General features: G+C 40.2%; 1 protein-coding gene across 7 annotated transcripts in view; it reads left to right on the forward strand.

Moving 5' to 3' along the window:
* The window catches only part of Lrrc7 (leucine rich repeat containing 7), a 464,597-nt gene that overhangs the window by 333,510 nt on the left and 114,482 nt on the right, over positions 1-16,605 (forward strand). For all 7 annotated transcript variants that reach the window (XM_087897454.1, XM_085677493.2, XM_048453499.3 and 4 more), the window contains one exon: positions 4,012-4,084. In XM_087897454.1, coding sequence (XP_087753580.1) covers positions 4,012-4,084 — 73 coding nt within the window. The remainder of the gene's footprint in view (positions 1-4,011; positions 4,085-16,605) is intronic.

The raw sequence follows: 16,605 nt of genomic DNA on the forward strand, positions 1-16,605 counted from the left end.
GCACATTGGGCTCCGATCTGAACATTAGTCACCTTAAATGAAACTCGTGAGCAGATGAGTGTGGGACGAGCTGGTGCGTGTGTCGCAACACTGAGGAGGCTCATTAGCTACAAAGAGACTCATCTGATCAGGACGACAGAGTGGTAGTTTGTGACTCCACACACCCAGCACCACTTCACACAACTGAAAATGCAGGCAAAATGCATTGATTCCGAGAACAAAGGTTTGCCCATAGCTGACTTCTCAGTGCTAAGATGGTGTCTGGCCTGTGCTGTGTCCTGCTTAGTAAAGGAAATGATTTATTCATGCTAAGAATGACTATTTACTTGACAAATAAAGACCTTCACAAGTATGCAGGAAAATGAAATTAAATAAGCATGCTAAAAATGAAAATGCATCCACTTAAATAAAGATAAAATGTGTACCTTGTAGAGTACTAGAGGGACAGAAATTGAAAAAAAAATCCATACTCAAGATGAAAGAAAAGAAGTGAAAGCAATCATAGAATAGAAAACAATGAAATTGTGTGTCATAAATCACAGCAAAAGAACAAATGTAGTTAAATAAGCCTGTTTTATTTAAAAGAGCCAGTTATTTCAGAAGACAAAGCATTCTTAGTATAGCAGGATTATTTGTTAACTTATCTTTCCTTAAAAAGCAGCCCACAGAGTCACCCTCCACTTGGAGTAAGACATCCCATTTGAGTGACACAGAGCTGGGCCTGTAGCAGCAGAAGCAGACAGACCGAAAGATGGGTCTCATTGCTCTAATACCTTCTTCCGGACCCTAAAGACTCTCCCAGGATGAAAGCAAAATTAGGGACACCAATTACTCACTGACCTGTCCTTTGTGTCTCACTGAATTCCAGGGGAAATTGTGTCTGGGTATCTGCTCAGGGCCTGGTATAGACACAAATAGGCCTTCCTCAGGACATTCCCCTGTTGGCCAACAGACACGAGAGCTTTGTTTTGGGACCCAGAAAGACCATGGACACTTACTGGATGAGAAACGGCTCCTCATCGTTCTTATCGGAATGTGGATTATCTATTGGGCCACCAGGAATTTTAAAAATAAGAAAAGAATTTCCATAGAATTAATACAATAAAATACAACTAAAACAAAATTGCCACCCTGTCACACGAGTTCTGCAGCTGGAAGTCAGCTGACCGAGAGACAGACTCCACAACCAGCCTGTGCTTGGTCTCTCCCTGTGCTGTTTCCAAGAGTCAAAGGCCTCTCTTCCTCTTTCAGGTGGTTTTAATAAAACTCTTCTTTGGGTAGCAAGGAAAATCACTAGAGGAGGCTGCGTAGTATTTTACTTTTCAAACTATGTTCACTAAGTGATTGGAGCAGAAGCTCCACAGTCAAGTTACCTGAGTTCAAGTTTCTTGCCTGGCTGTGTGACCTTCAACAAGTTACATCACATCTCTGTGCTCCATTTGTTCATCCCCGCGTGGGAGTAGTGTTACCTCCACCACATGCCCATGTTGAGGAGCTCACTCGTCAATCCAAGGTGCCGAGTGTTCAGTCAGTTCCTGTGAGAACTTTGAGGCGACAGAGTCGTTTGCTTTCATAGTACTATAACAATGTGCATAAATGCCAGATAAACATTGTCTACTTTGAAAAGAGCTATTTTAATGCTTAATGCATTCACATTAATTATGTATCCGTGCAAGAATATCTACAATCACAATAATAGTCCTCATTCTTTTTGCCAGTGCTTCAATGCCAAGAGTGGGGAGGGCAAACACAAGGGAGGGAGAGGAAGACACAAACCACATGAAGCTGGTGCTCGACCCACTATCAGAGTCCTCCTGAGGCTCTCTGTCAGTCCAGACTAGACCCGTGGGTAATGCGTGAGCGGCTAAGTGACTGGGTCTCGGTGAGTTCCTGTAAATCCAGACTCGAGCTACGCAGGAAAGCCTGGCTTGTTTCTGCTGTAAAGATTCCCGTGAAAGCCGCGCCTCCAATCCGCACAGACAACTCTACCCGGAGTCCAAACCTGCCTCAGGTTTTCCTTAACATTACTTCCCAGCAGAAGCCTTAGATCTTCTGGAAATGCTAGTGGTGACCTGGTGTCGGCTCAGCTATCGCTCATCCAACCCACAGCCTCTTGTGACCCAGTACAGTGGTGAAGAGACTCAACCCTCCCACAGCTCCCCTTGTGGGCTAGATAGAGCACAGCAGTCTGATGGAGGCTTCGAGCTACAAAAATTTCTACTGTACCTCATGCCCCTGCTCATAGCATAAACAAGCTCCAGTGTCCTTTGACATCCCAGAGCTGATGGCTTCAAAACACACACGAGGGGAGCTAAAATGGGTCGGACACCTTTGGAACAAAGATGAATGGGGCAGGAGATGTTCCGACCAGTATGGAGAATATGCACCAATATGTGGGAATGCCCTGCTTTCCACATGCTATTGTTACCAAGTCGATGCCTTAGGCTCCCAAGTTGCAGGAATTTCATTGCAGCAGTCTAATAGCAAGGGCCGTTCTCTTCACCTGCTTCTGAAGAAAACATAACTGTACTGAAATCCTAAGTCAACCACAGCTTTACTTCAGACTCCACGTGCCTTCCTCTGGCTTTTAAAAAATTACCAGAATACTGAAAGGGGTGGACATAACCTGACACCATGTCCACAAGGCATGAATGTCAGCGGATGCTCCACACTCAAGTGTGTGTGGACACACACACACACACCAGCTTCAGAATGGTTTCAGAGGATCACAGTTTCATGTAACTATATCAAAAAGTCCAAGAAAAACTTTGTTTAATTTTCTTTAATTTGACACCCCTCAAAAGACATTTGGTCATGAATTTAACATTTTCATGATAAATTTTCTGACAACACAGTAATCTACAGCATATATACATAGTTCCCATATAAAACTAAAGCTAACCTAGTGCTAATATTTTGTCCTTGGGTTTGACTAGTGAAACCCCATTGATTTACGAGGTTTTTGATGGTTGGGTATGAGGGATAATTGTGCCAAAGGCAGCTGTTCTCCCATTACTGTGTGGTGACTGCACATTAAGGTAATAGAAGGAGAACAAGCTGTAAAAAGTGTGGAGGGCACAGATCAGACAGTGAAAAATAAGTGGCTGAATGGTTGTGGAGATTGTGCAGTGGCTAAAGCACTTGGTAGATAAGTGAGAACCACACCTAAGATCCAGAGCACCCGCATAAACACCCAGACCCACAATTCCAACCTCGGGAGGCGGAGATGGGATCCCAGAGCAAACCTGCAAACCAGATAAGTAAAATAAGCTGTCTCTGTGCAAGACAAAAATAACTGGCCCCAACAAAGGAAGAATGTGTAAGAGCAATCCTAGAAGACTCCAGATGCCAACGTTGGGCCTCCACATACATACATACAGCCAAACACATGCAAGTACATGTACACAAAAGCACATACACCTCTCACACAATGAAAAAGACAGTTTAAGTGTCAACTCCTGGCCAGCTCAATGTGAGGCTTTACAAATCACAGCCTTGTTTGTGTCTAACACTGATCAAGTTCACCATTTCTGGAATCCCAGCACACAACTCATGTGTGGTCACTTTCCATGACTTACAATCATAAACTTTTTGCTGCATGACTTCCCACTTTTTGACTGTTACATTCTTATTGTAAAACTATTTCTAGGCTGTAACATAAGAAAATAAGTTATCTCTGCTTAGGAACTAATTCAATATAAAAACTCAGCTGATTCTGAATGTTTCTACTGGTCTATTTCCTGGAAAACAGGAAAACGAGACGTGGATGCATCAGTTGACAACTGTGTGGGCCCTAAGTTTGTTTACTTAACTGCTCTGATGCTGTCTACTCCCGATGACATGTGAATTCTTACAACAAAAGCTTAAAGCTAGCCCGTGTCTGTTTGTGTGTTATATCTGCAGAACATAGCCAATCGAAGCATGCATGCGTTCATCGTGAATGACCCCTTTGATTTCTTTCAGTGGCATTTCCTACTCTGGTGTACCAATAAAACTTCTTCTCTGTTTCAGGACTGCTGAAAAAGCTAACAACTCTAAAAGTAGATGACAATCAACTCACTATGCTACCCAATACAATCGGAAAGTAAGTGCCCACACCAGCCCATCAGCCTTTGTGCAACTAGAAATTAAAGGTTGAGCTGTGTTTTCTATCACAAAATTGCTGCAAATTCTTCCTTTAGACTGTATTTCATTCAGCTAATGTTTGTATACATCTTAACAACTTTCTGTCTGAACAGAGAATCCACTACAGCTATAAAACATAATGAGAAAGAGTCAACCATGACCCTTTCTCAAGCAAAGTGATTACCAGACCTGCAATTACACTGTTAATGGTATTTTCCAGAGAGTATCAATCTGATATAGTTTACTGAGTAGCAGCTATAAATTGACTTAAATAATTCTTGTGAAAAGGAAATCAAGTTTTCAAGTCTTTGCAATATGTATATATTGAAATTACATTCTAATAGCTTTGTATGGATAGAAGCTTGATTTTTTTTAGACACCAAAGAGAAAAGCATAACCACCATTAAAAACAAATAAACTTGAAGATAAAATCTGAGCATTGTCTTAAGGATAAAAATACTTCACAGTTTTTACTAATTGATTTGAATACAAATTACTAATAGCGTTTAGTTTATAATTACTTATGGACTGTGAATGTTCTATGTTTCATTGAAGTGACTTTGTTGATAATGTATGAAGTGATGTATCAGAACAAGCCATCTTAAGCCTGAAATCACGTTAGACCCTTCTTGTAAAGCCATTCCATCAGACTCTGACTACCTTGTCCCAGTATGATAGTGTATATAATCCTTTCTCTTGGCAGAGTTCAGTACATGCAAGGAGAAAAAGATTCAGTTTTTAAAAAATAGCTGTTTATTACCATTAGGGCTAACTGACAGAAAACTGTCTGTTAAACTCTTCGATAACGTAAGATCTGGCCTCAGAGCCACCACCGCTGCTGGCTAGATGCTGAACTTGTCCCTGCCTTCTCCCCTCGCCCCATCTGTCCTCTGCCAAGTGGAGAAACAGCCAAGTCTGGAAAGTTTCACTTCTAAAGAATAGAAAAGTTCAGCAAATTTAAATTTCTAATTCTAATTTGGAGAACAATAAAAGTATCAACCACTAACATAATATCCAGACCATCCAGAGTGTTTCTGTACCCGCTTACTTCCATTTTCCTCAGCAGAGCAAAACGTAGGTTTTTTTTTTTGAGGTTGCAAAAAAGCAATTTTGTTACTATTATTATAGTTATCAAAATTCTTCTCCCAAATTCCCAATTACATTCTCAAGCACTAATCTTTCCTCACTGGGTCAAACCATGGGGAATGAATTCAAATTCATTTATCCCTAAAAGGCTGTGATTGGTACTTTTGCCTCTTAGTTTACATTTCTGGGGGAAAAAACCTAATATATTGATTCTTTGAAGAGAAAGTTAAGAGGTTGGATAAGCAAAACATGAGCACAGGAGAACTGCTTTCTCAGTAGGAACAGACACTTCCTGGCTTTGGTCTCCCTGAGAAGCAGCTCCTGTCTGTGCATGTGGTTTTCAGCCTCTATTGGTCCCTTGTTCCCTTAAGGGACAAACTGGATTCTGATGTCTAGCTTAATTCCAGACACACATTGGACCAGTTCCTGTCCTAGGCTAGCAGTCCACATCCCGAGAGGATTTGCTTCATGCTGGTAGGTGCAGGATTAAGCAGCCACACCTCTTTGCTTCCTTCCCAGAAAACAAGGAGTGTTGCACCAACTAAACCAGAATTGGTGTCTGGGTTTAGTTATCATCAGAATTACTCAAGTCCCTTGACTTATAAACGTGGATAAGCATGAACTGGTCAAATACTGACTCAATGCAGTCATCTAGACTACTGTGTTCAACAGGACCAGGCCCATGATCATGAGGGTTCTAAGATTGTAATTCATCCATGCATAAATCCATTTACAATCTTAGAACCCTCACGATCCAGGTGTTTCCCAGAGCTCTGCCGCTAATACACTGCACAAGAGCCCCAGCCTTCAATGCTTAAAGAAACATTCCACATCCAACCACAATGCCATCTTCATGCCTCTATGGGAAATGATGTAGGCTTTGCCCCACAGTTTCCTGAAAGTCCATAGACAGTTAGTGGTACTGGTGAGATATTATCCTCAGTGGTGTAGCTTCTAATAAGTTGTCCAACCTCTGTGAGGACTGGTCATCCATACTTCTGGAGGGATCTCTAATCAAACTCTGTTGTTCCCAAAGAGAGAGAGAGAGAGAGAGAGAGAGAGAGAGAGAGAGAGAGAGAGAGAGAGAGAGAAGGGGAGAGAGAGAGAGAAAGAGAGAGAGAAAGAGAGAGAGAGAGAGAAGGAGAGAGAGAGAGAGAGGGAGAGAGAGAGAAGGAAAAACTGTAGGCTTTGTTGCTATGCAGATTTTGTGCCATTACTGGAGAAACCACTAGTTAATGTTATAAAATTAAGAACTCTCTTGAAACAATGCATAAACACAGTACACTGGCCTGATTATTATACCTGGCACACATCAGTCCCATTGGTCTTCGTGTTTCTAGGCTTCCCTTTTTCTGAACTTCCAATGAGACAAACTGTCCTGACTCCTTGGTCCTGTCTCACTTGTTACCTGAAATGTCTCTCCTAATTTTCCTAAGATGGTCTACTTGCATCTTTTAAGTCCTTGCTTTTAAACCACAACAACCATCACGCACACCTGAAAATCTTGTTTAATAGAAAAGCTCTCGTCTATTAGCAATGATACCTGAGAACTTGGGGTTCTGCACCATTCCCAGATGTCCAGGTGACATCACAGCTTCTGATTCACTGTTAGTCCTGAGTAGCAAGGCTCCGGATCTGAGTTTAAACACCACCCACATGTGATTCTCTTATGTTCCTTACCAAAATGTACACCTGAAAATGTTCTGTCTCCCTGTGGTTACCTTCATGGAAGTGCTGCCAAACCTGGCTTGTTACATCCCACTTCACACAGGTTATAATGGCTCTCTTCATAGATTATTTTACGCTTTAATTCCAGCTTGCAAATTGTATAACAAATCTCAATTAAGACAGTTTTTAATCCCAGCTCTAAAATTGCATAAAGGTTCTAAAAACAATGGTACCAATTTGTTCTTGGTAAACTGTTTCTCTGGAGTTCTCTATGGGGCTATGCTTGCTGTTAAGAGGTTGAGAGTATCAAGCTGAGAGGGTGGGTAATAGATGTGTCTTTCTATTTAGAATGCTAATGTTCCGACTTTTCACTAATTGCCTTGACTCAGAGTGAAAATACGAAGTGAAAAATGGGGAAATTATGCAAGTGAAATGGGTGTCAGGTTATCACAAACTTAATTTTCTTTTTGCTAAGATTGGTAACTCTCTTAAAAGTGTGGAAGATATTTTTCTAAGATAAATGGGACCACTTAATTCAAAGGTTGATGACGGGCTTATAGGGTAAAGGTCAAAACTTCCATCATAGTAACTCATTTTTTAGAGATTTTTTAGTGTTATTATGTTTCTTTGGTTATTGTTTCAGAAAAGAAATAAGAAAAGTGCTAGATTAGACTAACTCTTATAAAAGCTAGCTTGAAAATCAGTAGTGAATATAAAGGAAATAAAACAATATCACTAGTACTAAGTTTTTGGTTTTAGTTTTATTGGGGGTGTTTGTTTCCTTTGCTTCAGGAAAATGTGCCTGCTTTGAATGTAAGTGTAATTAAGGGCTGGAGAAACGGCTCGGCCAGTAAAGTGACTGCCATCCACACCACCCAAGTGTGAGGATCTATCCTCATCATCCACAAGAAAAATATTCTGTTTTCACTTAGGAATGTAGTGATGATGTATGTGGCTAAAACAGCCGGCATGCATTTTGGTGGTTCTAGAGTTTGTACCCAGCAGGGCAGCCTTCATCATCAGAGTGTTCTTCTCTAGGTCTGCTAGCAGTTGCCTTGCTATTGTGATCATGTGACTTCTCCTTTACACATGGAAGGAAGTGGGAAAATGCTCTCTTCAGTCTATGGCTATATCCAGTTGCATTACATCCCTATGCTTCCATGTCTCAGTCCCATGACCTTGTGGAACAGGACGTTAGTACATGAGCTTCGGAAGAAAACAACTATTCAAACTCTAACATGCACATTTGAAGCCTTTAAAATGTACTGTTAATAAATGAAATATACAGTATTTTCCAGGATTTTGTGTAGGTGCATATGCATGTATGTGAAACTTTGTGAGAGGATGTGTGCTTGCATGTCCACCTGCATGTGGAAGCCACAGCATGATCTCGTGCTGTGCCTTAGACACCCTGTCGGTTTGTTTACTTTTTTATTTAACACTGAGTCTTTCCTTGGCATGGAGTTTACTGAATAGAATGCACCGGCTGTATGAAACCCCAGGATCCTGCTGTCTTATGTCTCTGTGGGTAGGATTCAAGCCACCATGCCCAGCTCTTTTATATGAGTGTTAGAGATCCATATTCAGGCCCTTATATTTGAGCAGCAAGCTCTTTACCCACTGAGCCATCCCCTCAGTCATCCAGGCTTGTGTGAAGTCCTCAGGCACAAACTGTTCAGAGTCATGGAGCAACCAAGAGTTATTTTGGTGTGGGAAAATTGTCTGTATTCTGTCAATCATGTATTAAATAAACGCTGATTGGCCAGGCAGGAGGTCTAGGCGGGAACACCAGATAGGAAGTGGAAATGATGCAAGGAGTGCAGGAGAATTCTGGGGAGGAGGAAGTTGATTCCTCGCACTCCTGCCCAGATCACCAAAGCAACAGGATGTAAGCTGCCCCACTGAAAAAGGTACTGAGCCATATGGCTAACATAGATCAGAAAAATGGGTTAATCAAGATGTGAGAGTTAGCCAGTAAGTAGCCTGACCTAATGGGCCAATCAGCATTATAACTTACAGAGATCTGTGTGTGATTTTTCTCTGGGACTAAACAGCTGGGGGGTACCGGGCAGGACAGAAAACCCCCAACAAACAAGCCAGCCCTTCATGTTACATATGTGATTACAGGGACACACATTCTATGATGTGTGAACATCATAGAGGCACTTCCTTGAACAAGTGCAACAGTGAACTTTTGAAGAAGTCGAAAGAATACCCACCAAAATACAGATAAAAAAGCATAGCCTAGTAAACGCTTTACACAGTAGGCTGTTTACTGTTCTTGCCAAGGGCATCTGCTGCACAAGCTTGCACATGTTGCATTCTGTGTGACTAGCCTCAGAATAGGTCTGCCTACACCAGCATTACCAACTACCCAGTGCAGAACCATACTGTGTGTTAGGGTGTCACCAAGCAACAAGGGTTTTGCTTTGTTTTGTTGTTTATTTTGCTTTGCTGTTTCATTTGTTTTGTATGCTAAGGACCAGTCAAGTGGCTTCACACATGCCAGGCAAGAACTACGTAATGGAGCCACTCTCCCATGTTTGCAGCAAAAATCCTTCAGACCCATTATCAACTTTTAACCGCTGTATTTGATTACAGGTCAGAAGTATTAGAGAAACCTGAAACACGCGTGTTGCTTTTAATGATAGATGCTCTCACATTCGCTCACAATGATAAGGAAAAACACAAAAGTGATCACATGGAATTCACTGGTGATTTTAAAATGCATTTTTAAAATTTAAAGTACAAAGGCTGTCATGATACCTATATAGAACCATTCTTCCCCACAACCCCCACCAGGCCTCAGCAACCTACAACTGTTGTGTGTGGGCTGTGGCTCAGCTGAGATTGTGCTTGCTCCCACACGCATGGAATATTTCTGCTGTTTCAACTGGTCAGACAATGCTTTAGCATCTTCATTTGGAACATGTAGAATTTAAAATAAAAACTGTCTTATCGAGCAGAGCTATTTTCTCCATTCTCCCCTAAAGAGTTGTTTAGGGTAGTATTTTACATTTTGATGATAATTTTCTCATGCAATCTAAAGTAATTCTTCACAGTCTTCCTTTTTAATTGATCCAATTTGCTTCCTAGAGAGCGAGGAAAATGAAAGCTTGTCGCTCCCCTGGGTGTATGGGAAAGCTGGGTGGAATGGAAGTGTGCTGTCTGTATAATGGCAGGAAGTTCTAGGAGCTGGCTAGCACTTCTAGAAGGCACAGCTTCCGTCTCAGTCTTACCAAAGCCAACTTAGGCTTCTTCCAGTAATGATACAGAGTTATTCTGACTGAGGTCTGTAAAAGCCCCACAGATTATGTAAGATTAATGGAAATATAAAAGATGTGATTAAAGACTTAATCTCCAGCCCAAATTAAATGATTTTATTTATATTATTTGAAACAAGAATAGTGGAAGTCGTTTTTCTCTCGTATGTAGAACTGGGATTTAAGAAAGAAAGAATGAAAAAGTAGAGAAGGGACTATCTGAGAAAGGGACGTGGCCAACAGAAAGGGTAAGAATAGCAGAGAGGGGTGAGTATGACTAACATATGTTTTGCATATATATGCATATATATGTGTGTATATATGTGCATGTTATGACGAACTCATTATTGTATGCAAATAATGTACACTAAGAGAAACACATTTAAAAGAATAAAACTAAATTAACTCAGTGTCCCTCTTTTACTTCCTCCCTATGCTCTTAGACCTTACAGACATGGCTAAGCACTACCACCACCTCTGCCACCCATTTATAAAGCTGACAATGGACCAATTAAACAACTCAGCTAAATACTCCTTCTTTTAAACAGAGATTGTTGTCTCATTTTCTGGCCATCCAGACCCAAATAATCACACAGAAACTATAATAATTGCAACACTGTTTGGCTAATGGCTCAGACGTCATATTCCTAGCTCTTAGATCTTACTTACATAGTTAAATATTGTATAACTAATTCCTGTATCTTAAATTAACCAATTTTAATCAGTGTATCACCACAATGCTGTGGCTTACCAGTAAGATTTTGGCGTCTTTCAACTTCAGCAGCTACATGGCATCTGCCTGACCCTGCCTTGTTTCTCCCTGCATTAAGTTTAGTTTTCCTGCCTACCTATATTCTGCCCGTCCATAGGCCAAAGCAACTTCTTTATTAACCAGTGGTAATAAAACATATTCATAGCATACAGAGGGAAATCCCACGTCATCCTCTGATGGTCAAGAGTGCAGACTCCAGCTCAACTCACTGCCTGCAGCTTGGTATATGCCCTGGGCTACGTCAAAACCCAGAGTCTGAGCATTTGCACCTGCAGTAGTTGTTTAGCAGATCTCTCTCTCTCTCTCTCTCTCTCTCTCTCTCTCTCTCTCTCTCTCTCTCTCTCTCCCTTTTTCCTTCCCTCCTTCTCTTCCTCCCTCTATCCAAAATATATTCAGACACACAAAATTCTACAGACATACCTAGTCTGTGTGCCTCCCACAAACTACTAATCAATTGCTGATAATTTATCGACAACTTTATTTTATGACACAACCAAGTTTAACTACATCAATTTCCCTTAACAATATCTGCATATTCAGAAGGAGATTGCTTAGGCTTTGATTCCTCAGTGTGTTATCTACATCCTGCTATGTAGTCTTAATGGAGTCTGACCTCTCTGCCGGGGGTTAATATGCACATAACCCTTACTGAACCTGTATAGATTGAGTGTTGCCCTCTACAGCTGAGAAGGTTATAGTATATGGAGTTCACTCAGTTCCCAAGGGCCACATTACTTCTGTTAAGAGTTTAAGATGAATCCCCAAGTCATTTGTTCCTATTATTAGTAACTACATTCATTGTAGTTTCTCTAGTCATAAATAATGTTCAAGTGGATTATAGATTATCTATGTGACATGTTCATATCCCTTCCTCCAATCATTCTGTAACTAAGAGCCAGGAACACAAGATCATCTTTCCAGCCAGGACTCTCCTGAAGACCAAACTAAACTACAGAAAAGCATAGAGCACATCCTCAGAAATGGGGAGGAGGCATTTCATGCTGTTCCTATCACTGATGCTGTCAGAACTGGGACCCACGCATGACTCCAGTTGTTAGTGGCATGCCTGTCACATGTGTGTCACACCTTGCTTTTGAAAGATTTGCAAGAGCTTTATTTTGCACCTTTCTGTCCCCACAGCACTTGTGTATCCCAGGAGATGGTTACAGGTGCAGTGTGGTCCCATCCCTAACCACAACACCAGAATCCACATCTTAACAGGTTGTCCTGGGGATGCGCATAATACTGAAGTGTAGGAAGCACTATTGAAAACTACTTTATGCTTCTGTTGTTTTCACTTTTAACCTGTAAAGTTATAGACATAGTTTCTACATACTGTCTGTTTTGTCTACTCTTTTGTTTTTCTTTTTTATTTATTCTTCTTTCATATATTACACCCTGACTTTTTTTACTCCTTCCTCTCCTCCCAATCTATTCCCCCCACCTCCCTTCTCCCCCAAAGCCACTTCTCCTCTGTTTCCTTTCAGAAAGGGTCAGGCCTCCCAGGGATATCAACCAAACAAGGCTTATCAAGTTACAATGAAACTAGGCACATCCCTCATACTAAAACTGGACAAGGCAACCCAGTAAAAGCATAAGGATCCCAAAATCAGGCTTAAGTGTCACAAACAGACCCACTCCACTGTTAAGAGTCTCACAGAAAAACCAAGATACACAGCCATAACATATATGGAGAAGCTAGGTCAGGACCCCTCCAAGCTCCCTGGTTGTCGGTCCAGTCTCTGTGAGCTCCCATGATTCCTGCTAGGTTGCTTCTGTGGGCCTTTTTGTTATGGTGTCCTTGACTTCTCTGGTTCCTACATTTCTTTCTCCCCCTCTTCTGCAGGATCCCCTGAACTCCACCTAATGTGGGTCTCTGCATTTACTCCCATCGTTTGCTGAATGAAGCCTCTCTGATGACAATTATGCTGGGTTCCACTGTCTATGAATATAGCAGAGTATCTATAGGAATTATTTCATTTTTTTTTTTAAGCTGGTCATGTTTGCTTCTATCTTAGGTATCTAGGCTATCCAGACTCTGGTTCCTGGCCTTCCAGGCAGTGTCAGGTTTGGGCTCCCTCTCATGGCATGGGTCTCAAGTTGAACCAGTCATTACTTAGCCACTCCTACAAGTTCTGCAACCACCTTTACCCCAACGTATCTTGCAGGCAGGACAAATTGTAGGTCAAAAGTTTTGTAGCTAGGTTGGTGTCCCAGTCTCTCCACTGGAAGTCTAGCCTGGTTACAGAAGATGGCCAGTTCAGGTTTTATACCCTCCATTACTAAGAGTATTAGCTAGGGTTACCCTCATAGCTTCCTGGGAATTTCCGTTGTACTAGGTTTCTACCTTGCCCCTGAAATACCCCTTATTTCCAGTCATCATGTCTCCTAGTACTGTCTCACTCCATGCCCTCAACCAGATCCCCACAATTCCCATCCCCACCTGTTCCCAGTTCACACATGAAATCTAATCTTTGTCTCCTCCCCAAAGAGATCCATATGTCCCTTCTTGAGCCCTTCTTCTTACTTAGTCTCCCTGGGTCTGCGAATCATAGCATGAGAGTCTTCTTTAGTTTACAGCTAATTTCCACTTACAAGTAAGTACATACCATGTTTGGTATTCTGGGTCTAGGTTACCTCACTCAGCGTGATTTTTTCTAGTTCCATCCATTTTCCTTCTAATTTATTGGTGTTAATTTTTTAACAGCTGAGTAATACTCCATTGTGTAAATGTATCACGCTTTTTATCCTTTCTTAGGTTGAGGGACATATAGATTGCTTCCAGTTTCTGGCTATTATGAATAAATCTTCTATGAACATAGCTGACCAAGTATCCTTGTGGTATGACTGATCATCCTTTGGATATATTCCCAAGACTGGTATAGCTGGATCTTGTGGTAAATTGAGTCACAGTTTTCTAAGAAACCACCATATTGATTTCCAAAGTAGTTGTCCAAGTTTGCACTCCCACCAACAATGGAGGAGTGTTCCCCTTGCTCCACATCCTCTCCATTATGATCTGACACTTGAGGTTTTGATCTTAGCCATTCTAAGATCAAATGTAAATGAGATTCAGGTGTAAAACTGAATCTCAGAGTTGTTTTGATTTGTATTCCCCTGATGACTAAGGATGTTGAACATTTCTTTAAGTGTTTCTCAGCAATTTGACGTTCCTCTAATGAGAATTCTCTGTTTAGATCCGTTTTCAATTGGATTTGTGGTTTGTTGATGTCTAGTTTCTTGAATTCTTTATATATTTTGGAAATCAGACCTCTGTCAGATATGTGGTTGGTGAAGAACTTTTCCCATTCCATAGGCTGCCATTTTATCTCATTGATGGTGTCCTTTGCCTTACAGAAACTTTACAATTTCATGAGGTCCCATTTATGAACTGTCAATCTTAGTGTCTGTGATACTACTGTTCTATTCAGAAAATTGTTTCCTGTGCCAATGTATTCAAGACTAATTTCCACTGTCTCTCTTGTCATGTTCCAATATATCTTTATTTATGTTGAGGCCTTTGATTCGCTTGGACTTGAGTTTTGTGCAGGATTATAGATATTACTCTATTTGCATTCTTCTACATGCCCACATCCATTTACACCAGCACCATTTGTTAAAGATGCTTTTTTCCCATTATATAATTTTGACTTCTTTGTCAAAAATCAGGTGTCCGTAGGTGTGTGGATTTATGTCTGAGTTGTTGATTCCATTTCATTGATCCACCTATCCATTTTAATGCCAAAACTATGTGATTTTTGTTACTATAGCTCTGTAATAGAGCTTGAAATCAGGGATGGTGATAGCTTCAGAAGCTCTTTTATTATACGGGATTGTTTTAGCTATCTTGGGTTCTTAGGTTTTCCATATGAAGTTGAGTATTGTTCTTTCAAGGTTTGTAAAGAAAGAATTTTAATGGAGGTTACATTGATTCTGTAGATTGCTTTTGGTAAGATGGCCATTTTTACTATGTCAGTGCTATTGATCTATGAGCCTGGGAGATTTTTCTATCTTCTGATATCTTCTCCAATTTTTTTTTCTAGGATTCGAAGTTTTTGTTATACACTATAGGTCTTTCACTTGCTTTTCTAGAGATACACCAAGATATTTTATATTATTTGAGACTATTGTGAATGGTGTTGGTTTGATGATTTCCTTTACACCCATTTATCTACTTATTTTTTGAGTTAATATTTTTTCCAGTCACTTCACCGAAAGAGGTTATCAGCTGTAGGAATTCCCTGGTAGAATTTTTGGAGTTGCTTATACTGTCTAGTATATCACCTAAGAATAGAGATTCTTTGACTTCTTCCTTTCCAGTTTGTATCCCCTGCTCTCCTTTAGCTGTCTTGATGATATAGCTAGAACTTCAAGTACTATATTGGATAGATATGGAGAGCATGGGCAGCCTTGTCTTATTTCTGGTTTTAGTGGAATTGCTTTGAGTTTCTCTCCATTTAATTTCATGTTGACTATAGGTGTGCTATAAATTGCCTTTATTAAGTTTAGGTATGTCCCTTGTATCCATGATCTCTCCAATACTTTTATTATGAACAAGTGTTGGATTTTGTCACAGCCTTTTTCAGAATCAAATGAGATGATCGTGTTTTTTCTTTTAGTTTACATGGTGGGTGGCAAAGACACATTTTATTGAACCATCCCTGCATCTCTGGAATGAAGCCTACTTTTTCATGGTGTATGATCCTTTTGCTGTGCTCTTGGATTTGGTTTGCAAGCATTTTATTGAGTGTTTTTACATAAATGTTCATGAGGGAAATAAGTCTGTAATTATCTTTCTTTGTTGAATCTTTGTGTGGTTTGGGTACCAGGGTGACTGTGATCTCATAAAATGAATTTGACAATATTCCTTCTGTTTCTATTTTGTAGAATAACTTGAGGAGTTTTGGTATTAGCTCTTCTTTGAAGATCTTGTAGAATTCTGTGCTAAAACTATCTGGCCCTTGGCTTTTTTTTATTTTTGATTGGGAGACTTTTAATGATTGCTTCTATTTCTTTAAGAGTTATAGGTCTATTTAAATAATTTATCTGGTCTTGATTCAACTTTAGTAAGTGGTACCTACCAAGAAAAATTGCCCATATTTATTTTAGATTTTCCAATTTTGTGGAGTACAAGATTTTGAGGTGTAACCTAATGATTCTTTGGATTTTCTAGGTGTCTATTGCTATGTCCCCATTTTTTATTTCTGATTTTGTTAATTTGCACATTTTCTGTGTATTTTGGTTAGTTTAAAAAAGGGTTTGATGATCTTGTGGATTTTCTCAAAGAACCAACTCTTTGTTTCATCAATTCTTTATGCTGTCCTATTTGTTTTTCTTTTATTGATTTCAGCCCCCTTGTTATTTCCTCCCGTCTACTACTCTTAGGTGTGTTTACCTCTTTTCATTCTAGAGCTTGCAGGTGTGCTGTTAAGTTGCTAGTGTGAGATTTCTTCAATTTCTTTACAAAGGCACCTAGTGCTGTGAACTTTACTCTTAGCACAGCCTTCATTGTGTCCCATAAGATTGGGTATGTTGTGAATTCATTTCATTGAATTCTAGGAAATCTTTTTTTTTTCTTTTATTTGTCTTGACCCAGCAGTCATTCAGTAGAGATTATTCTGTTTCCATGAATTTGTAAACTTTCTGTTGTTTCTGCTTTTTGAAATCCAGATTTAATCCATAGTGGTGTGG

This window comes from Myodes glareolus, chromosome 17, assembly GCF_982192425.1.
Source record: "Myodes glareolus chromosome 17, mMyoGla1.1, whole genome shotgun sequence".
NCBI lineage: Eukaryota > Metazoa > Chordata > Mammalia > Rodentia > Cricetidae > Myodes > Myodes glareolus.